A 22,542-nucleotide genomic window follows, 5' to 3' on the forward strand; every position below is an offset into this window, starting at 1 on the left:
AAAAGTTTTTCATGCTGAAGAAATCATCTAATCCATCACTAAGAAATCTAACATGGTCTCTTCTTACGAGGATTAAAAGAAAAAAATAGAGAGAGAGAGAGAGAGGGAGAGAGAGAAACTAGCGCAGAGCCAGGCGTGTAGCAACATAATACATTAGATCCTTTTGTCTGTTTTCTCTGGCTACTCAAAAATTTAAAGCAAAAAATGTGGGAACGTTAACCAAGTCTTTTGGTTCAAGACACAAAATTTCTTTAAAAGTTTTTATTGGTCAAGGCCTACTAGAGTTAAGACATTAGAACAGCATACTGTCACCAGGTACTGGAAGTACTCCTGCTGTAAGCAATTGATTTGGGTTTATTTGTTCTCATTAAATCTACACACTTATCAAAATTCCCTCCATTCCCAACCAAAGGTCCTGTTTAATACAGCTGTCCCAGGCTGCAGAAGAACTGATTACTAATGTAATACAGTTACACAAAAAATGTACCCTTCCAGGGATGGCACAGATGACAGCAAGAGCTCTCCTCTAGATGGACTGATAATGATAGGATTTTCTCTCTAAAATATATCAGAGCTCTCAAAGATAAAAATACACACATCTTCACCACCCAGCCTCTCTGCCTATACAGGAAACCACCAAGTTGTGAGAACATTTGTCACATAATGCACACATCAGGCCTCACAGGTGTTCGACAGGAATCACTAATGCTTGTTCCACGTGATGTCTTCCGTTAACCTGAAGCCTTTGGTTTATTTTGTGCAGCAAACCATTCATCACTTTTATCTTTTGCCATTGCCTATAGAAACAGAATTGGAATATTTATTTATTCTCAATCCATAAAATAAAACACATAGTCTACTTCGTACCTCACTGCACTGCCCACAATCAAATTAACAATTAAAAGATGTTCAGGGACTTCTATGGCACAGTGGTTAAGAATCCGCCTGCTAACGCAGGGAACATGGGTTCGAGCCCTGGCCCGGGAAGATCCCACATGCCGCGGAGCAAATAAGCCCATGCGCTACAACTGCTGAGCCTGCCCTCTAGAGCCTACGTGCCACAACTACTGAAGCCTATGTGCCTAGAGTCTGCTCTGCAACAGGAGAAGCCACCGCAATGAGAAGCCCACGCACCGCAACGAAGAGTAGCCCCCGCTCACTGCAACTAGAGAAAGCCCGGGCACAGCAACGAAGACCCAACGCAGCCAAAAAATAAATTAATTAATTAACTAAAAAAAGAAGAAAAAATGTTCATTCAATATAGAGTCTTGTGTTTACTTTGACAGAGGATGCTGATGGGTATCAAGCAATCGCTTGTTAGTTCTCATTTTGCAGAGTAAAGGGCAGAGCCTGCAGCCGGAAAGTGTAGCTGACGCTGCCTGGAGAGCAGGCCAAGCACACCCCGCTGTGGGCTCTTTGGAACAGAAAGTGCTGTCATTCTCAGAGTCTGGGTGGGCTCTCAAGAATCTTTAGTGCTCAGGAGACTCAGTCTAATGATGAGACCAAATGTGAAAAGCTATTTTGACATCTTAGCAATAAGCCTGGAATGATTTCCTTTTTCCACGCCTCCTCCCACACCATTCCGCTGATGTTGGTACTGTTTGGTTTGGAACCTCTTAATTAAAAAAGAAGCCTTGTTAATAACAATATGTTTTGGTTCCACCAGAGTCCTTTTACCCTATCATTCCATGAGGTTGAGGTCATAGAAAGGGGCTTGTGGGCAGGGAAGGCAGGGGAGCCCAGCTTAAAACTGAAGTCTCTTTTTAAAAAATTTTATTTATTTACTTATTTAGGCTGCTCTGGGTCTTCATTGCTGCGCAGGGGCTTTCTCTAGTTGTGGTGAGCGGGGGCTACTCTTCGTTGCGGTGCGCCGGCTTCTCATTGCGGAGCACGAGCTCTAAGCACACGGGCTTCAGTAGTTGTGGCACATGGGCTCAGCAGTTGTGGTGCACGGGCTCAGTAGTTGTGGCACATGGGCTCAGCAGTTGTGGCTTGTGGGCTGCAGAGTGCAGGCTCAGTAGTTGTAGTGCATGGGCTTAGTTGCTCCCCGGCACGTGGGATCTTCCCGGACCCAGGGCTCGAACGCGTGTCCCCTGCACTGGCAGGTGGATTCTTAACTACTGAGCCACCAGGGAAGCCCCTAAACCGTTTTTTAAATTATTGGATTGATGCTTTGAGAGCTAGTGCTAACAACAGGGATTGACTGGAAGGTGGGAGGAGGCTTTTGCAGTATTGCAGGTGAAAATGAGAGCTTTTTCAAAAGGGAAGTAGATAGACAAAGGATTTCAGAGGTAGAACTCACAGTTCTTGGTGACTAATTGCTAATAGAATGTAGGAGTGAGGAGAAACAGTATTCAAAAACGGCTCTGTTTGTAAATCTAAAACTATTCTAAAATAAAAAGCATGTTAAAAGAAAAACTGGCTCTGAGGATTCTAGCTTAAACGATTGTGATAACAAATATATAGTGCTATTCAGGGGCGGGAGCAGAGTATAGAAGAAAAAAAGAACTGGCTTTGAAACTTGAAAGACCTCAGTTTGAGCCCTTGCCTGCCACTTACTGAATGTATAATATTGGGTGACTTACTCTTTTGAGCCTCAGTTTCTTCATCTGAAAAGGGAATGCTATCCACCTTGTAGATTATGGTAAGAGTTGCAGAATATACATAAGGCACTTAAGAACATGTCAGTATAGGAGATGCTTAATAAATAGTAATTTTTATTTTTCTATTATACTAATGAAGACTGGATTTGAAGTAGGATAAATTAAGTTATAGGCATGTGGAGTTGAAATGTCCATGGTCTATCCAGGTAAAAAGTTTCTCTGGCTATAACACTAGTCTGACAAAAAAAGCATTAAGCATAAAAGAAAAAGTTGATAAACTGGACTTAGAGAAATGTCTGTTCTTCAAAAGCCTATATTAAGAAAATAGTCAAGCCATTGAATGGGGAAAGTACTTGCATTTGCAGATTATCTAACAAATGACTCGTATCCAGAACTCCAACACAACAACAAGAAAGAGAAAAACAGTCAAAAAATTTTAAAACGGGAATTTAAATGGGCCTTGAAATATAAGCAAATATTCAAATGAGAGAAGGGACATTCTAGGAGAATAAAATAATGTGAGCAAAGACACAGAGAGTGAAAATAAATTTATATTTAGAGGTTAGAGAATGGCTAAAATGTAAAATAGATCAGTGGTGTGTCTTCCAATTAGTTTGTCATGAAACTCAATGGATCAGATAAATTATTCTGTATTGATATAGTCCAATTATATTAAAGCTAAATAAAAAATACATAGGGGGGCTTCCCTGGTGGCGCAGTGGTTGAGAGTCCGCCTGCCGATGCAGGGGACACGGGTTCGTGCCCCGGTCTGGGAGGATCCCACATGCCGCGGAGCGGCTGGGCCCGTGAGCCATGGCCGCTGAGCCTGCGCGTCCGGAGCCTGTCCTCCGCAGCGGGAGAGGCCACAACAGTGAGAGGCCCGCGTAACGCATTAAAAAAAAAAAAAAAAAAAAAAAAAAAAAATACATAGGGCAGTAAAGAAACAAAAGAAAATACACAGGGCAAACCAACTGTATAAAACCATTTTTTAGGTGGTCAGGGAAATTTTAATAAGAACTGAATTTTAGGTGACATTAAGGATATACTGTTGGGAGTTCCCTGATGGTGCAGTGGTTAAGAATCCGCCTGCTTACAAAAGGAATAAAATACCTAGGAATAGACCTACCTAAGGAGACAAAAGACCTGTATGCAGAAAACTATAAGACACTGATGAAAGAAATTAAAGATGATACAAACAGATGGAGACATACCATGTTCTCGGATTGGAAGAATCAACATTGTGAAAATAGACTATACTACTCAAAGCAATCTACAGATTCAATGCAATCCCTATCAAACTACCAATGGCATTTTTCACAGAGCTAGAACAAAAAATTTCACAGTTTGTATGGAAACACAAAAGACCCTGAATAGCCAAAGCAATCTTGAGAAAGAAAAACAGAGCTGGAGGAATCAGGCTCTCTGACTTCAGACTATACTACAAAGCTACAGTAATCAAGACAGTATGGTACTCACACAAAAACAGAAACATAGATCAATGGAACAGGATAGAAAGCCCAGAGATAAACCCACGCACCTTATCTTTAATAAAGGAGGCAAGAATATACAATGGAGAAAAGACAGCCTCTTCAATAAGTGGTGCTGGGAAAACTGGACAGCTACATGTAAAAGAATGAAATTAGAACACTCCCTAACACCATACACAAAAATAAACTCAAAATGGATTAAAGACCTAAATGTAAGGCCAGACACTATAAAACTCTTAGAAAAAAACACAGGCAGAACACTCTATGACATAAATCACAGCAAGATCCTTTTTGACCCACCTCCTTGAGAAATGGAAATAAAAACAAAAATAAACAAATGGGACCTAATGAAACGTAAAAGCTTTTGCAAGGCAAAGGAAACCATAAACAAGATGAAAAGACAACCCTCAGAATGGGAGAAAATATTTGCAAACAAAGCAATGGACAAAGGATTAATCTCCAAAATATACAAGCAGCTCATGCAGCTCAATATCAAAAAAACAAACAACCCAATCCAAAAATGGGCAGAAGACCTAAAAAGACATTTCTCCAAAGAAGATATACAGATTGACAACAAACACATGAAAGGATGCTCAACATCACTAATCATTAGAGAAATGCAAATCAAAACTACAATGAGGTATCACCTCACACCGGTCAGAATGGCCATCATCAAAAAAATCTACTAACAATAAATGCTGGAGAGGGTGTGGAGAAAAGGGAACCCTCCTGCACTGTTGGTGGGAATATAAATTGATACAGCCACTATGGAGAACAGTATGGAGGTTTCTCAAAAAACTAAAAATGGAACTACTATACAACCCAGTAATCCCACTACTGGGCATATACCCTGAGAAAACCATAACTCAAAAAGAGTCATGTACCACAATGTTCATTGCAGCTCTATTTACAATAGTCAGGACATGGAAGCAAGCTAAGTGTCCATTAACAGATGAATGGATAAAGAAGATATGGCACATATATACAATGGAATATTACTCAGCCATAAAAAGAAATGAAATTGAGTTATCTGTAGTGAGGTGGATGGACCTACAGACTGTCATACAGAGTGAAGTAAGTCAGAAAGAGAAAAACAAATACTGTATGCTAACACATATATATGGATTCTAAAAAAAAAAGGGTTCTGAAGAACCTAGGGGCAGGACAGGAATAAAGATGCAGACATAGAGAATGGACTTGAGGACATGGGGAGGGGGAAGGGTAAGCTGGGACAAAGTGAGAGAGTGGCATGGCATATATACACTACCAAATGTAAAATAGATAGCTAGTGGGAAGCAGCCGCATAGCACAGGGAGATCAGCTCGGTGCTTTGTGTCCACCTAGAGGGGTGGGAGGGAGATGCGAGAGGGAGGAGATATGGGATATATGTAAAGCAATTATACTCCAATAAAGATGTTAAAAAAAAAAACAATCCACCTGTCAATGCAGGGGACACGGGTTGGATCCCTGGTCCAGGAAGATCCCACATGCCGTGGAGCAATTAAACCCGTGCACCACAACTAATGAGCCCATGTGACTAGAGCCCGTGCTCCGCAGCAAGACAAGCCACAGCAATGAGAAGCCTGCACAGAGCCCACGAGCCACAACTACTGAGCCCGCACGCCTAGAACCCATGCTCCGCAACAAGAGAAGCCACTGTGATGAGAAGCCCATGCACCGCAATGAAGACCCAATGCAGTCAAATAAATAAATAAGAGGTTGATATAAGGAGGCAATATAACAGTGTTAGCTGTAAAAAAAAAAAAAAACAGGATATATTGTTGATTTTTAAGTGTGATTATATCAATATTGTATATAAGAAAATTCCTTAATTTTTGCTTTTTTTAAAAACTTATTTTTATTGGAGTATAGTTCCTTTACAATGTTGTAATTTTCACTTTTCAAATCATCTTAAAATGTGTAAAATACTTAAGTATTTAGGGTTGAAACGACATGATGTCTGAAATTTGCCTTAAAATTCTCCAACAAATATCCCCACTGCCAAAAAAACAAGTGGGGTGGAAAGGAATGATGAAAAATTATGGCAGAGTTGACTGGTGACAGTCACATAGGGATTTTACTCTTTTGTGTATATATGGAATTTTAAATCATGAAATATTAAAAATAAAATCTGTTACAGAAAGAAACGGACAAAAGACAACACACAAATGTTGGTGAGGACGCAGAGCAGCTGGAACTCTTCTATACATACATGGCCAATAGTGTAAAGCAGTTCAATCACTTTGGACAACTGTTTGGCAGTTTCTTAGAAAGTAAAAGCAATTCCCCTCCCAGGTATTTACCCAAGAGAAATGAAACACATGTCCACAAGAAGAGTTACATGAGAATGTTCAGAGCAGTCTTCCTTAAAATAGATAAAAATCTGGAAAAAACTTCAATGTCCACCATTGGAAGAATGGATAAGCAAATTGTTATATTCATAAAATTGAATACCACTCAGCAAAGAAAAAAGAATTCTGGCATGTACTATATTTTGAGTAGTGGTTATACGAGTATATGTAAGTGTCAAAACTCATCAAAGTGGACACTAAAATTTCTGTACACTTAAATTCTATGTATATTTTACCGCAGTAACAACAATGAAAAATGCTCATTTAGAGCTTAGTGGGGAGTGGGAACTAGAAGTTAGGAAGTTGAGAATGGATGATGGCTGAAGCTCTGCGCAGAGATGACCACAGTAACAGGTAACTTCTACTCAGAGAAGAGAAAGAATGTATAATGAGAGAGTAAAAGACAGCCAAAGTGGGACCGTGGGCAAAATCATTTCAGGATCAGTCACAGACAAAGATGCCTGTGGCTGAGGGGAAGCTGTCAGAGAGATAGGAAGATGGCAGGATCCCCAACATCAAGGGAGAAGAGAGCTCAAAAGAGGAGGAAGTTGGGGATTTCCCTAGTGACGCAGTGGATAAGACTCCCGTGCTCCCAATGCAGGGGGCCCAGGTTCGATTCCTGGTCAGGGAACTAGATCCCACACGCATGCCACAACTAAGGAGCCCACGTACTGCAACTAAGCAGCCCACAGGCCACAACGCAACTAAGGAGGCTGCGGGCCACAACTAAGGATACCGCCTGCTGCAACTAAGACCCGCACAACCAAATAAATAAGTAAATAAGTAAATAAATATTTAAAAAAAAAAAAGAGGAGGAAATTGGTCAGTGATATGAAAGAGCAAGAACAATCTAGCCAATTTGTCAACTAAGAGGTTGCCTGAGATTCTATTTTCCTTTATGGTAAAATTTGTAAATGCTATATTTTTTGTACATTTCCAGCTTTAATGAACAACAACTGAGTGTCCATTATTATGTCAGCAGTTTGCCAAAATCTATAAACAACACAACAATCCTATGAGGTGGATAATCTTATTTCCTCAAATTTTTGGATAAAAAACTACAGTTTAGAGACTTGAAGTAAATTTCTTAAGGTCAGTCACATAGATCCTAAGCAACAGAACCAGGACAGATTGATTCATTCCTTTCAGCAGCAGCAGCAGAGTATTCACTGAGTTCCAGCTACATATGAGGTATGTGCTAGAAGCTGGGGTACAACACTGCGTGCCGCTAAAAGATCGTGTTTGATGAGGACAGAAAAACAGTCACTGGATTTGGCAAGAGGAGGTCACCGATGACGTCAATGCGAGCGTCTCACTGCGTGACAGGAGCCAATGCGGAACAGAGTGAAGTGTGAATGGGAGGTAAGAAGTAGAAACGGCGTGTAGGGAGATTTTTAAAACAAATCTGGAGAAGGGATATGGGGTCAATAAAAGATTTTTAGAAGATACTAGAGTTAGTTTGTATGCTTATGAGAACAATTTGCTAGGAAGGAAGAGAACGATGCTGTAGAGTGGAGGAGAGATGACCAAGGAGCTAAGGTAGTGAGAGGGGGTGGCGTCGGGGCACTTCCGATCACCGAGCAGAACAGTGATGTATTTAGCAGCAGTGGTTCTCCAAGGCAGCCCGAGGTGGAGGGAAGGCACACATACTGCACCCAGATAAGAGTCACATAGGTGGCAATGAAGTTGATACAAGCCTCTGGCTCAAAAAGTCACCTCAAAAGGACACAGTTCTGAAAGTAAGAACTGGCCCTGATGCTTGGGTCCTTCTTCATACACACTTAACAGCACCCCCTTGAGCTGAAGGTGAGATAAATTTAGAAAAGAGACTCACGTCATCCAATAATTTGCTTCCCTCTGGATCCATCTTAGAGAGTTCTCGAAATGCTTCATCCCCCACAAAGCAAATTTCATGTCCATCCTACACCAAGAGAGAAAAGAAATTTGGCAAAAAGACACCTCAGAAGAAAGCCCTGGTGCAGCCTGTCCTGTTCCTAGGTAATACTTACAGGGTCGGCCAAAATGATAACTTGCACTGTTGCTTTCCCTGGAGTGTCCAGACTCACCAGGGGAGTCAGAATCTTCTGGTTCTCCCTTTTCATCAAATCTTCTAAGTCTGACAACTTGAGGAAAACAAAAAAGCAAAGTGAGCAAGGGGTCCCACACCACTCTTGGGCTGTGGTCCTCGAAAGCCCCAGAGGAATCTCAGATCAACCAGAAGACTCTGGCACCTCTTGTTTGATTTTATATCTCAGCTGCTCTTGAGACAACTGCTGAACTTGATACCAAAGCCACAATCAACATGAACCTAGAGAACAGAGGGTCAAGTTTCCTAGCTGTTTGAACTAGCTAGTCACAGAGTTTAAACAAAAGACCTGGTACCAAACATTACCTCTTTCTGGGGGCAAGAAAAGGCAATTCGTCCAAAAGCTGTTGCATGAACAACTGCCCCTTGGATGCCCTGTAGCTCCAGCTTGCACTGAAAAGACATGAGAAAGCGGGTTTATTTTTCGGAACACGTTACGTGGTAAAAGAAAAAAATTCAAACAGGGCTAAAGGAATAAAGTAAATTCTCAGTCTCCCTCTTACTCTCACCCCAGAGGCAACCAGTCAGCAGGCATCCACAGGCATATATCCTTTTTTTCTTTTTTACACAAATGGTAGCATAATTTATGCACTATTCTGTCCCTTGTTTTTCTCCAATTAATGTTACCATCTCAGCACATAGAGACTCGCCTCATTCTTTTTGATGGCTGCTTACTAATCCATTCTATGGATGAACCATAAATGGTTGAACTATTGCTTGAATCCACAGGGCATTTAGGTTATTTCTTATATTTTGCTATTACAAACAATGCCGCAGCAGATAACCTTGTACATACTTCTTTGTGCACGTGTAGGATAAGTACGTTTGTAAAATAAATTCCTAGGAGTAGACCTTCTGGCTCAAAGTAAAAGGACTAAATCATGCTCAAATGCTAAGTTATTAAGAGAAAAAAAAATAGATTATCATTACAGCATTAAATCTTGCCTACATCTCTTCTGACTCAGCAAATCCACTCCTGAAAGGACACATTCCCCCAATATAAACAAAGGTAATATCTGGGTGGTGAGCTTACCAGCAATTTTAATTTTCTTCTTTCTGTCCTAAATATTGAATTACTATGAAGAAACTATGAGAATAACCTTCATGTTAACTTCATTTATAAGCCAAACTCATAGTAACAATTATTTCTCTCCAAGATTGCTCACCTGGTTATCAGCATAGCCCAGCAAAGCCCTCTGCTTCTTTTCATCTTTTTCATAAATTTTCATTCCCAGTAGATTAGACCAGTAGTTCAAGGACTTCTGAAGATCAGACACTGCTAGAGTTACTTTTAATACAGGATCTGTAGGGTAACGAAACAGCAGGAATGAACAGGGCAGTGCAAAGGAATGGAACAGAAGGACCCAAACAGGCTCAAGTATATATAAGAATTTAGTTTACAAGAAAGGGATTTTAAGTCAGTGTGAAAGGGCAGATTATTCAATAAAGATAAATGGCATTAAGATAACTGGCTTCCGCAGAGCAACTAAGCCCATGCACCACAACTACTGAGCCTACGTGCCACAACTACTGAAGCCTGCATGCCTAAAGCCCGTGCTCCGCAACAAGAGAAGCCACCACAATGAGAAGCCCGCGCACCGCAATGAAGAGCAGCCCCCGCTCGCCGCAATTAGAGAAAGCCCACGCACAGCAACAAAGACCCAACGCAGCCAAAAATAAATAAATAATTAAAAAAAAAAAAAGATAACTGGCTTCTTATTTGGTGGGAAGAAGCTACACCTTTAAACTAAATGGCAAAATACATTCCTAATGAGTTAAAGGATTAAGTTTAAAGACTGAAACCATGAAAATACTAGAAATGGGTGATTATTTAAACAATTTTGGGGTGGAGAAAGACTTTTTTTTATAAATAAGATTTTTAAAATATTCATTTTACCTATCATTAATTTATTTTGGCTGCGTTGGGTGTTTGCTGCTGTGTGCAGGCTTTCTCTAGCTGTGGTGAGCGGGGGCTACTCTTTGTTGCGGTGCACGGGCTTCTCACTGCGGTGGCTTCTCCTGTTGTGGAGCACAGGCTCTAGGTGTGAGGGCTTCAGTAGCTGTGGCGCACAGGCTCAGTAGCTGTGGCTCGCGGGCTCTAGAGCGCAGGCTCAGTAGTTGTGGCACACGGGCTTAGTTGCTCCGCGGCATGTGGGATCTTCCCAGACCAGGACTTGAACCTGTGTCCCCTGCATTGGCAGGTGGATTCTTAACCACTGTGCCACCAGGGAAGCCCAGAAAGATCTTTTTTAATCTGACACTAAAGATAGAAAAACCATGAAGAAAAAAATGTTCTAGGTTAATTACATGAAATGGAAAACCCCTAGACAACAATCAAAAAAAGAATTACTGGGCTTCCCTGGTGGCGCAGTGGTTGAGAGTCCGCCTGCCGATGCAGGGGACGCGGGTTCGTGCCCCGGTCCGGGAAGATCCCACATGCCGCGGAGCGGCTGGGCCCATGAGCCGTGGCCGCTGAGCCTGCGCGTCCGGAGCCTGTGCTCTGCAACGGGAGAGGCCACAGCAGTGGGAGGCCCGCGTACTGCAAAAAAAAAAAAAAAAAAAGAATTACTATCAAAATTAAAGAATAAAACAAAGTAGGAAACATTTTTTAACAACATATATATTTTATATGTTTAAAATATTTAAATATTAAAATATTTAAATATGTTAAAAATATTTAAATCACCTTTAAACATCATAGGAAAAAGATGCACGTCCTGGAAAAATAAGCAAAAGGCACGAAGCAGTAATCCACAAAAGGAGGAACTGGAACAGTCAATGAACATATGAATGCATGTTTGACCTCACAAAGAAATTAGAATTCAAATAAGGGGCTTCCCTGGTGGCGCAGTGGTTGAGAATCCGGCTGCCAATGCAGGGAAAATGGGTTCGAGTCCTGGTCTGGGAAGACCCCACATGCCGCGGAGCAAGTAGGCCTGTGAGCCACAACTACTGAGCCTGCGCGTCTGGAGCCTGTGCTCTGCAGCAAGAGAGGCCACGACAGTGAGAGGCCCGTGCACCGCGATGAAGAGTGGCCCCCACTCGCCACAACTAGAGAAAGCTCTCACACAGAAACGAAGACCCAACACACCAAAAATAAATAAATAAATAAATAAATTCAAATAAAACATTTTGTTATCTAATTAGCAAATAATTTTAAAAGTTCACAGTGTTAACTGTTATAGTACAGGGGGAAAAACCCACAATCATGTAATAATGGCAGAGTGTAAATTAGTACATTTCTGAGCAACAATTTGACAAAATGTATCTAAAAACCCTCCACTGCTTTTGAAAGAGCAATCCCATTTTCAGCAATTAAAGAAGTGACTGCGGATGTATGAAGGCCTTTTGTCACAAAGACATTCATCACAGTGTTGCTCATAACAACGAAACACCAGAGACAACATGAATATCTAACAACAGACAACTGGTTCTCTTCCTACAATGTCACACAATGGAATCCCATATATATTTAATTATATATTTATTTCTTTTGATAAAAGATTGGAAAGATATACTCTAAAATGTTAACAGGGACTACCCTGGTGGTGCAGTGGATAAGACTCTATGTTCCCAATGCAGGGGGCCTGGGTTCGATCCCTGGTCAGGGAACTAGATCCCACATGCATGCTGCAACTAAGACCCAGTGCAACCAAATAAATAAAATAAGTAAAATGTTAACGGTGGTTATGTTTTCTTCTTCCTTATTTTTGCATATCTGTGTGTCTAGGGGAAAAAAATCTATTTTTTGTAAAAAGAATAAAAGTTATATTAAAACACTTATCATTATTGGAAACTTTTATATTGTAAAGTGACTTTTTAAATTTCCATATTAATTCATTTAAAAATAATAAGAATATTACATTTTTTGTGTGAAAAATAACTTGTGTTTTCCAAAACAAGCAATGACAAGAACAGCATCATTTTAACGTTTTTGTGAATCTCTTTAAGGTCTGGATTAGTAGAAGATAGCTGGATTCTTACATCTGCTTCTGTATCCTGTCTGTTGCAATATATTGTTTAGTTGAAGCATAAGAAGAAACTCCAGCTTCTGAGACATAAGTTGTTTGAGGAGTATCTTAAAAGTCTTTTTGGATAGTCTTTTTAGATATTATACTAAAATTTTTCTTTAAGGAGTTTGTAAAGTGACTTTTTGAAGAGCTGTTCCAAGTCTGTATCTGACTAGGATAAATTCAGTGCATTTTCCTTCAGTTTTCACTGCCTTAGTCCCGTTTTCTAGACAAGCAATACCATGGCTAAAGCAAGGTGTTTCTCACAGGTGCCTCTACCTGGCAGACTGTTTTAGTTTTCCCCATTCACTGAGACATCAACAAATTCCAGGTGATTCTGACCCTGAAGGGAGGTAGGGGCAGGAACAGTCATAGTGGGTGAAACTACACAGGAGTGATTCATTCAAAGAAGTACGGACACCAGGCTAGACTTATAGATTTGACTATATCACCAACCAGAAATTAATGCCCCAAAGGTATTATCATTCCAAAGAACAAAAACATCTTATGATGAATCTAGCGACTGTCATACAGAGTGAAGTAAGTCAGAAAGAGAAAAACAAATATCGTTTATTAATGCATATATGTGGAACCTAGAAAAATGGTACCGGTTTGCAGGGCAGAAATTGAGACACAGATGTAGAGAACAAACGTATGGACTCCAGGGGGAGAAAGTGGCGGAAGGTGGTGGTGGTGTCATGAATTGGGAGATTGGGATTGACATATATACACTAATATGTATAAAATGGATAACTAAAAAGAACCTGCTGTATAAAAAATAAATAAAATTCAAAAAACAAATAGTGACCAGTGCTTCCCTGGTGGCGCAGTGGTTGAGAGTCTGCCTGCCGATGCAAGGGACATGGGTTCGTGCCCCGGTCCGGGAGGATCCCACGTGCCGCAGAGCGGCTGGGCCCGTGAGCCACGGCCGCTGGGCCTGCGCGCCCGGAGCCTGTGTTCTGCAACGGGAGAGGCCGCAGCAGTGAGAGGCCCGCGTACTGAAAAAAAAAAAAAGAAAAAAATAGTAACCAGAAAAGAAAATTCTATGGGGCTTCCCTGGTGGCGCAGTGGTTGAGAGTCTGCCTGCCGATGCAGGAAACACGGGTTCGTGCCCCGGTCGGGGAAGATCCCACATGCCGCGGAGCGGCTGGGCCTGTGAGCCATGGCCGCTGAGCCTGCGCATCCGGACCCTGTGCTCCGCAACGGGAGAGGCCACAACAGTGAGAGGACTGTGTACCGCAAAAAAAAAAAAAAGATTCTATGGAAAACTTTTCAAGTTACTTGGAGGTACTCAAGATGATGTCATTAGAAAATATTTGAATTTTAATGTCAATACCCTAAATTGATATCTTTGGAATATAAAAACCAAATCTAGAAAGCAAAGAAAAAAAAAAAACCTTATGATTGTGAGGCCCTGTACTATTTTATGTACTGAAACATCATTAAGACTAGGGAAAAAATGTATAATGGAATGAGTGGCAGGAGTTAAGTTTCAAAGTTAGTATATAAAACACCTATCACCTATCAATAAAAATACTCATAGGAATCCCTTACATTACCAGTGAAGTTCAGAAATACCATCTCTCAGTACGTCCCACAGTACCAGCCTAACCTCCCACACTGGAACATCGCTCTTTCTTTTGCTGAGCTCCAGATGAAAAGCAAGTAGCAGTAGGGACTTCCCTACTGCCTTCCAATGCAGGGGATGAGGGTTCGATCCCTGGTCAAGGAACTAAGATCCCACTTGCTGCGGGGCAACTACAAAGCCCGCCGCGCCCTACAGCCCATGCGCCACAACTAGAGAGAAGCCTGCCTGCCACAACTAAGACCCAACGCAGCCAAATAAATAATAAATAAATAAATATTAAAAAAAAAAAAAAAGAAAGAAAAGCAAGTAGCAATAAACACAACTGTCAGGCTCAGTATGAGGGGCCTTGGGGACTTGAGGCAGACCAGCGGGGAAAGAGAATGTCTTCACCTCAGGTGCACTTAGGGGCCTGTGTTCACTGATTGAATGACAGGCAGAAGTGCCCTTGCTATTCACCAGTATTTTTTTTTCCCTTTTCTTGCTTTTGTTTTTCTCTTGGCAGAGCAGGTAGCAGAATTTGCAGGAATTAAATACATGTGTGACGAGGATGCCGCGTACGTGAAACGTCATGCAGTTTCTCTCCCACCCACTGCGGCAGTCAGGGCGGTGGGCTCCTCGCTTCATTCACCCACACTGACCAAGAGCCAGCACTGTAGTCTGGGAAACTGACCTTAGCTGCAGGATACGACTAACCGGTCTAAGGATAATCCTATTTCTCTTGCCTGCCAGCGATTGGTTCAGGAGCAGCCATGGGAATCAATTCTGACCAGGAAGTTGCTGGAAGATTCTAGGAAAGTTTTGCTATGCCCTTAAAAAAGAGCCACAGGAAGTCAGTTTCTCTTCCTCCTACCAGATGAGAATGTGGAGGCAGGTAGCCCCAACTGCTACTGGCAGCCACCCTACAACCCTGAGGGGGAGAAGCAGACCCTTGAGGACAAGAGGATGCAGAGAGAGAAGATTTGGGTTCTTGATGCCATTGCTGAGCTGCTGAATCAACTAACCCTGAAGTCTTTCCTACCCAGAGAATGCCTGCTCTGTGAACTAAAACATTTTCTTACCGTTCAAGCTACAGTTGGGTACCTAATATCTGCAGCTGAAAGTATCCTAAACAGATACATTACCAGTAAAATAGATAGAACCAGTCCAGAACCCCTACAGTGATGCACTCAAATTCTGATATGAGAATATAATTTCTTAGAGGACAAATAACAACACTGGCTTGGGAAAGATGTGTCATGTCAATATAGAAAGACTCCACAGGAGACAGAAGTTGAGCTCCCTCTCTCCTTCCATCAGAAGCCTTTAGACAGAGGGCTCTTGTCAGTGTGGGGATAATTACCTGACTGAGGTGGACTGCGGTTCTGCAAATAGAACTTATATCCTCCTGGAGCTTTGGTTTCAAAAACACCTTCTGCCACTTCACTGAGTGGCCACTCCAGCTTCCTGGCGTTGCTGACAGCCTGGCTAGAAGCGAGCGTGATACCCTATGGCAAACAACAGTATCACCCAAGTGCGTAATCACAACAGATCTTTTATAGAAGATGATGAAGCAAAACCCCACTGCCTTTACATCAAATCACCTAAGATTTAATTGGCATTCAAAATTTTCTGCTAGTAATTTTGAAGTACGTTTTGGACATTTTTCTCCCACAAAGATTCCAAACTTTGTGAATTGTAGGACAGAAACACAAATGCCAGAGAAAGTTGATTCATTTAATACCAAAGATAATCTCTCCTCACTTTCGAGATCTGGTCAGAGAAATCTTGAACTTACCCTTGGCTCGCCAGCTACTTATTTAAAATGTTCTCTTTTTAATTTTGCTTTTTAAACCAAAATACATAAACCAACTATCGAGACATTCTTTATTTAAATTAATCAAAATGCCTAAGAATGCGCACTATGCCTTCCGATGTGCCCGGCCTCGTTTCTAGCCTGGACTGCAGATCAGCCTCTCTCTGCCTCCAGTCTTGTCAATCCATCACCCACTCTGCAGCCGGAGTAAACTTCGTGAAACCCACCCTACAGTCTATCTCAGGACGGCAACCCCATGCTCTTGTTCCTCTGCTTAAAACCCTTGATGGCTCTTCATTCCACTCAGGGATGGCTTACGATGGCCTGAAAGGGCCAAGACAATCTGACCCATGTCATTTCTGAGCCCCTCTCCTCCCCCTCTCCCCTGGCTCTATTCCAGCCATGCTGGCCTCCTCACGTTTTCTAAAACGTGCCAGGCGCTGTCTGAGGGCTTTTGCACTGGCTGTTTCCTAGCTGAAATGCTCTTCCCTGAGATATCCACACGGCTAACTCCCTTATCTCCGAGACTTTGCTCAGATGTCACCTCCTCACAGAAACCTGCTCTCAACGCCCCACTTAAAATTAAAACTGGGGGCTTCCCTGGTGGCGCAGTGGTTGAGAGTCCGCCTGCTGATGCAGGGGACACGGGTTCGTGCCCCGGTCTGGGAAGATCCCACATGCCGCAGAGCGGCTAGGCCCGTGAGCCATGGCCGCTGAGCCTGCGAGTCCGGAGCCTGTGCTCCGCAATGGGAGAGGCCACAACAGTGAGAGGCCCGCGTACTGCAAAAATTAAATAAATAAATAAAACTGGTCATTTGCCCCATACTCCCAACCCCCCTTATCCTGTTCTGTTCTTACCCCATTATAATAATCACCTTTAAAATATTCAATAACATATATTACATTATATTATTTATTCATTCATTGAAATTTATTTTTTTATTTTATTTTATTTTTTGTTGTATGCGGGCCTCTCACTGTTGTGGCCTCTCCCGTTGCGGAGCATAGGCTCCAGACGCGCAGGTTCAGCGGCCGTGGCTCACGGGCCCAGCCACTCCATGGCACGTGGGATCCTCCCGGACCGGGGCACGAACTCGTGTCCCCTGCAACGGCAGGCGGACTCCCAACCACTGCACCACCAGGGAAGCCTCATTGAAATTTATTATTTGTTGTGTGTCAGGCCCTGGGCCCCCTCCCCTACCAGGCACAGATTTCTGTCTGTTTTGTTCACCACTTATCCAAAGTTCGTGGAACAGTGCCTGGCACATAGCAGGCACTCAATAATAAATAATTTAATACACAGGTCATTTCGCATATTTGTTAACATATGCATAAACTGAACTCCTAGAAGTGAAACTGCAAGGTCAAAGGGTAAAGGCACTAATTATTTTGATACTGCCAAACTTGAGGCTGTACCACTTCATACTCTTATTAGTAATGCATGAGTGTGGCAGTTTTCCCACACCCTTCCTCACAGTGTGTTATCACACCTTTTGATTTTTGCCAATCTGATAGATGACAAATGGCAGCTCGGAAGTTGAACATCTTTTTCAATGTTTAAGAGACTTCCTCTTCTTTTCACTATACAGGGGTTCTTTATACATATGGGAGTTCTATTTAACCTGTTTTTCTTTGTGTTCCATGAACTGAGGAGCAGCACAGAAGGCACCTTTCATCAGGGCTCTCTTACTACCAAAGTCTCCTGGGAAGACCCACAGTGGAGCCACCAAGCTGTTCTCCACCTACATGGCTTCTAGTACCTGCAGGCCCACTGATCAACATTTGACCTGAGCCGATTAAATGTTTATGGCACCAAGCTGGTTTTGCTCTTTTTTTTTCTCCCTGATTTAAATTTGGAGAGTAAAGAAAAGAAAGATAAGGAGAAACACAGAGCCCCTCATATACACTCAATCACCAAATCCTATGAACTCTACCTCTGACATCTCTCAAATCCATCCTCTCCCTCCCTCCCCCACTACTGCCGCGTTTGTTAGTTACGGAACTGCAGGTTGCTGTGTATCTTGTGTGCTGGTGGCCTCACTTCCAGTCCTGCTCCCTGCCAACCCAACCTCCCTGCTCTAGCCATGGATTCTTGTACAGGGCAAATACTGCGTCATTCCCCTGCTTAAAAGTGGCTCCACTCTGCTTTCAGAATAAAGTCTGAACGTCCTGATATGATGTGGCCCCTGCTCACTCCTCCAGCCTCAACTCTACCCACTCCCTTCTTCACACACTAAGCTCCAGCCAGAGTGAGTCACTCACAGTTCTCTTAGCGCCGTGCTCCCTCTCACCTCCAGGCCTGTGCACATGCTGAGGACAGCCATCTCACCCTCCCACCCTGCCCCCCTCACCCTGCTCAGACGTCACTTCTGGGAAGCCGTTCCTGAACTCTCATCTGTCTGAGCACAGGCTGGAAATTCCTCCTGTGTGTTCCCACATTCCCCTGTTCTTATCCCTATCTTAGAACTTATCACACGGTATTCTTGTTGTCTCTTTACCTGTTTCCCCCATCAGACAGGAAACTGCTTAGGCCAGGGAACATGCTCTAAATGGTATCCCCAGGACCTAACAAGGTACATGGCATAGAGCAAGTCACAATAAATATCTGTTAAATGAATAAATTAGTGAGAGGCATGGAGAGTGAGAAAGAGAAGTGTATTGATATGTTATATCTGAGCAGTCCTTTCCATTTACAAAACACTTTATATATATATATATGGTCCTACAAACTTCCATCTAGGTACCGTTATTTTAACATGAGTTAACAGGAACAGCGAGATCAAATGAGCAAAATAACATCTAGCATGAGGTAGAGTTGCTCAGTAGATTCTGGGTAAGAATCAGTTACTCCTCTCTTGCTATGTATTTGGGCCCAGTGGCATTCCCTCTCGCACACAGTAACTGCTCAGCAAATGACAGGTGCACGGTCACTTGAATTCTTGAATGCATTAACGAATGCAGTGCATGCAATGACACCTTCTCTCTATCCTTAAAACCTTCTCAGATTTTTCTCTGACTAGGATTGACTGCAATCGCTCACCCCAATCACAACTGTCCACTAGAGAGAAAATATCTCCCTGGATGGTGATGAGGACCTGACGAACCACTGACTCTGGCCCTTCCACCTCCCGAGATTCAGTCATTCCCCCAGGGGAGTCTTGTCTCCTTCAAACCTGTCCCTAAGTCTTGAGCTTGATTCCTAAGTGGTGGGAGAACACATTTCATCCTGAGCCAGCTAGGAGACAGGGGCCCAAGCAGGTTTCTTGGTTTTGTTCTTTTTTAAATAGAAAATATCAAAAAACTAATCACCAAACTGCACCCCAAAGCCATCAATCAGTAGTCATTGTTATCTACAGCCGTATCAGTGACCTCTCTAAAAGGTACAGCCAAAACTCTGCTAGAACAAAATGATATTTACCATGAAGTCATTGCCAAGCTTGTAGTTGCCAATGCCGTAATTGTAAGTCAGTTCTGCAACAAAATGATCATCCTCAGGTCCAAATCCCACCATTGTTTTACTCCATTTTCCATCATAAGGCCTAGAAAAATGAAAAAAAAAAATGAACCCAGTGGCCACAGACAAAATCTGCATCAGGCTGCCCCCAAATAACTATTGGGACAAAGAGGTGAGCAGTCCCTTCTGGTCCTCCAAGTACCCATAAGGATGAGATGACCTCAGCCGGTGCTAAGAGCGGCAGTGCACAGCACTCATGGGCCCCATCACCAAAGGCTCAAAAGACCATTTGTCTGGCACTTACTTGAGGGAAAGATTCATTTACCTTTTCTTTAAAGTAGGGAGCTGAATCCTATAGGGACAGCCGTCCCACCTGACCTTAACTCATTTTTTGCCTACTTGTCAAGCAAGCAATTCCCATCAGGCCTTGGAATTTCTCAGCTTGCCATGGTTACTAAGCTTAAGAGATACTCCATAAGACACTGCTTCATCCACAGCATATACTCATTTGTGACCCTGAAGCTGCCTCCCTAAGTTATTGCCTCCTTAATTTATTCTACTGCCTTCTACTCGCTTTGAGAAACTGCTTTCTGTTCTTCAGGGGTATTCAGAGACTAAAGAAGATGTTAAGAAACAAGGGGTCATACCCATTACAGGCAGCTCTGCAGCCTTCCTCAAATTCCTCATGCCGAAGAATCTGGTAAGGGAATGAGAATTAATGGCAAAGTTGTCCTAGTAGTACACACAGCATATTTAGCACAAACTAAAATGTGAAAACACAGACATTATTATTTGTAAGCTTTCTGTGTAAAACAAACAAAAGATAACGAGCTGTATATCTTTCCCAGGTTGGAAGTAGTAGAGGTAAGAAAGATCGGCTTGATACCAAGGGTCAGGCAACCAACCAAAGTTGTAAAATCTATTATATTTAGATCGGGAAGCAGTACTGTGTAGTGAAAAAAGTGTGGTCTTCACTTAGTAGCTGTGTAACTCTGAGAACAACATATTAGGATCTGAGTCTCCTAATATGTTGTGAAAATAGATAATTTATTAAAGCATTTGACACAGAACCTACTACACAGTAGGCTCTCAATGTGTCAGTTTCTGTTTTCCTTTTTGAGTCCCACAGCTACTGCTCCAGTTCAAGCTCCATCACATCTCTCACAGACTATTTATCAGAAATCATCTTATTGATCTCCTTCCTTAATACCACCATAAAATTAAGTCCCTAAAGCACAGCTCGGATCACACCACTGCCCTGCTCTAAGATGTAAGAGAGCTCCCCACTTTTTATGACATCAAATCCAAATTCCTTAGCATATCATTTAAGATACTATCAGGGACTTCCCTGGCAGTCCAGTGGTTAGGACCCCGCGCTCTCGCTGCGAGGGCTGGGGTTCGATCTCTGGTCAGGGAACTAAGATCCCATAAGCCGTGTGGAGCAGCCAACAACAGCAACAAAAAACCCCAAAAAACTAAAGGCACATAAAACTAGTGGTGCTTCCCAAACATATCTTAACTTTGCATTGGCTGTTCAGTTTTTCTAGTATACTCCTCCCTCTAATCTAGGTCTATGGATATCCCACCTATCTTTAGAGGTCACCTCAAGTACAAGGTCTCCATGAATTATTTCCTGAGGACCAGGTTAGAGTTAAAGCTCTCCTACTGTTGTACTTTTATAATAATGGTAGCTAACACTTACATAATACATACCATGTGTCAAATACTACACATATAATAATGTGTTTAATCTTTACAACCACCCTTTTATCAATGAGGAAACACATTAAGAGAGAGTTCTGTGGTTTTCTATCATCAAATTTCAAGTACCGTTACCATCAGCAATGTACAATTCCCACCCCCATTCCAAGCCAGGAGCTTTAATTGAGGACAGATACCAGGGTTATTTTCACCTTTGTCACCAAAGCCCAACACAGAACCATGAAGCGGGTGATGTTTTTTAAATGACTGGTGAATTCAGGTAACTCCCTTTGCACTCCATGTCTCCTGCGGTGTCTCTACATTAAATCACACTCTTGCACACTGTAAACAAAGAATGTCGCCTGCAACTCCATTTCTACAAGGACCAGGGCATCAGCTACTGCAGTGGCCCACCAACAGTGCACCTTGAAGGGAATTCAGGATGGAGAAAAACAAGAAGCATTCCATGCTTTGGATGCTGGCCCTAGATATTTAAGATGCATATCTAAGGAATAATTTCAATGAATCCAGAACCCATCTTCTGGGACTACCCTGGTGGTGCAGTCGTTAAGAATCCGCCTGCCGATGCAGGGGACCACTTCCTGGACCGGGAAGATCCCACGTGCCGTGAAGCAATTTACCCATGCGCCACAACTACTGAGCCTGCACCCTAGAACCCCCAAGCCACAACTACTGAAGCCCACGCGCCTAGAGCCCATGCTCCGCAACAAGACAAGCCACCGCAATGAGAAGCCCGCGCACCGCAGTGAAGAGCAGCCCCCACTCGCCGCAACTAGAGAAAGCCCGTGCTTAGCAACGAAGACCCAATGCAGCCAAAAATAAATAAATAAATTTATTTTTTAAAATCCCAAGTTAAAAAAAAAGAAAGAAGCATTAACTTGAGATGTCTGTTTTTGTGATTAGCAGTAATCTTTTGATGTTCAACTACGTGGTTTTGGGTTTTATTCCCCCCCCAGAAAAAAACTCATATATATTCTAGCTCCGCCCTTGCCTCTTCGGGGCAGTTCCTCAGAGCTATCTGAGAGGCTGTCTTCCATCCAGGCTATAGTCCTCAGTAAGGTTCCCAAAAAGAACTTAACTCGAAAATTTTAGGTTGTGCATTTTTGTTTCAGTTGACAACATCTAAAGTCCCTGGTTATCAGGAAGCTCCCCAATAGCTTCCACCAGCTCTTGCCACCCAGGTGATCTCTGCAGAATCACAGCTGCTCAGAGGTGGAGAGAGGCGACTTCCAGGTGTTGGGAGACGAGGATGGGTTCTCACTTCACACTTAGATCTGGACTATGGAGAGAAGAATTGGAGCACTCACCCAGAGACTGAATATCCAAGAGACCATTCAAACCAGCAACAAGAGAAGCAGAACTCTGACTAATGCTGATATCTAAACCGAAAGGCTCCAAACCAGAAGAGAGTCATTGTTCACCGGAGGAGTATTATATATAACTTTTTAT

The 22,542-nt window shown here is 42.6% G+C and overlaps 1 protein-coding gene across 2 annotated transcripts in view; it reads right to left on the minus strand.

Annotated features, from left to right (window-relative positions):
• Positions 1-22,542, minus strand: part of GLOD4 (glyoxalase domain containing 4) — a 23,004-nt gene continuing 462 nt past the window's right edge. The window contains exons 2-9 of one of the 2 annotated variants that reach the window (XM_032616428.1): positions 20,019-20,068; positions 19,336-19,456; positions 15,465-15,609; positions 9,694-9,830; positions 8,834-8,920; positions 8,451-8,564; positions 8,276-8,362; positions 1-797 (exon numbers count right to left, since the gene is read on the minus strand). In XM_032616428.1, the coding sequence (XP_032472319.1) occupies positions 732-797; positions 8,276-8,362; positions 8,451-8,564; positions 8,834-8,920; positions 9,694-9,830; positions 15,465-15,609; positions 19,336-19,456; positions 20,019-20,068 (807 nt within the window). In that variant the 3' untranslated portion in view covers positions 1-731. Of the gene's footprint in view, positions 798-8,275; positions 8,363-8,450; positions 8,565-8,833; positions 8,921-9,693; positions 9,831-15,464; positions 15,610-19,335; positions 19,457-20,018; positions 22,373-22,542 lie in introns of both variants that reach the window. The other variant, XM_032616429.1, reaches the window with a different exon arrangement.

The sequence above is a fragment of the Phocoena sinus genome, chromosome 20, assembly GCF_008692025.1.
Source record: "Phocoena sinus isolate mPhoSin1 chromosome 20, mPhoSin1.pri, whole genome shotgun sequence".
NCBI lineage: Eukaryota > Metazoa > Chordata > Mammalia > Artiodactyla > Phocoenidae > Phocoena > Phocoena sinus.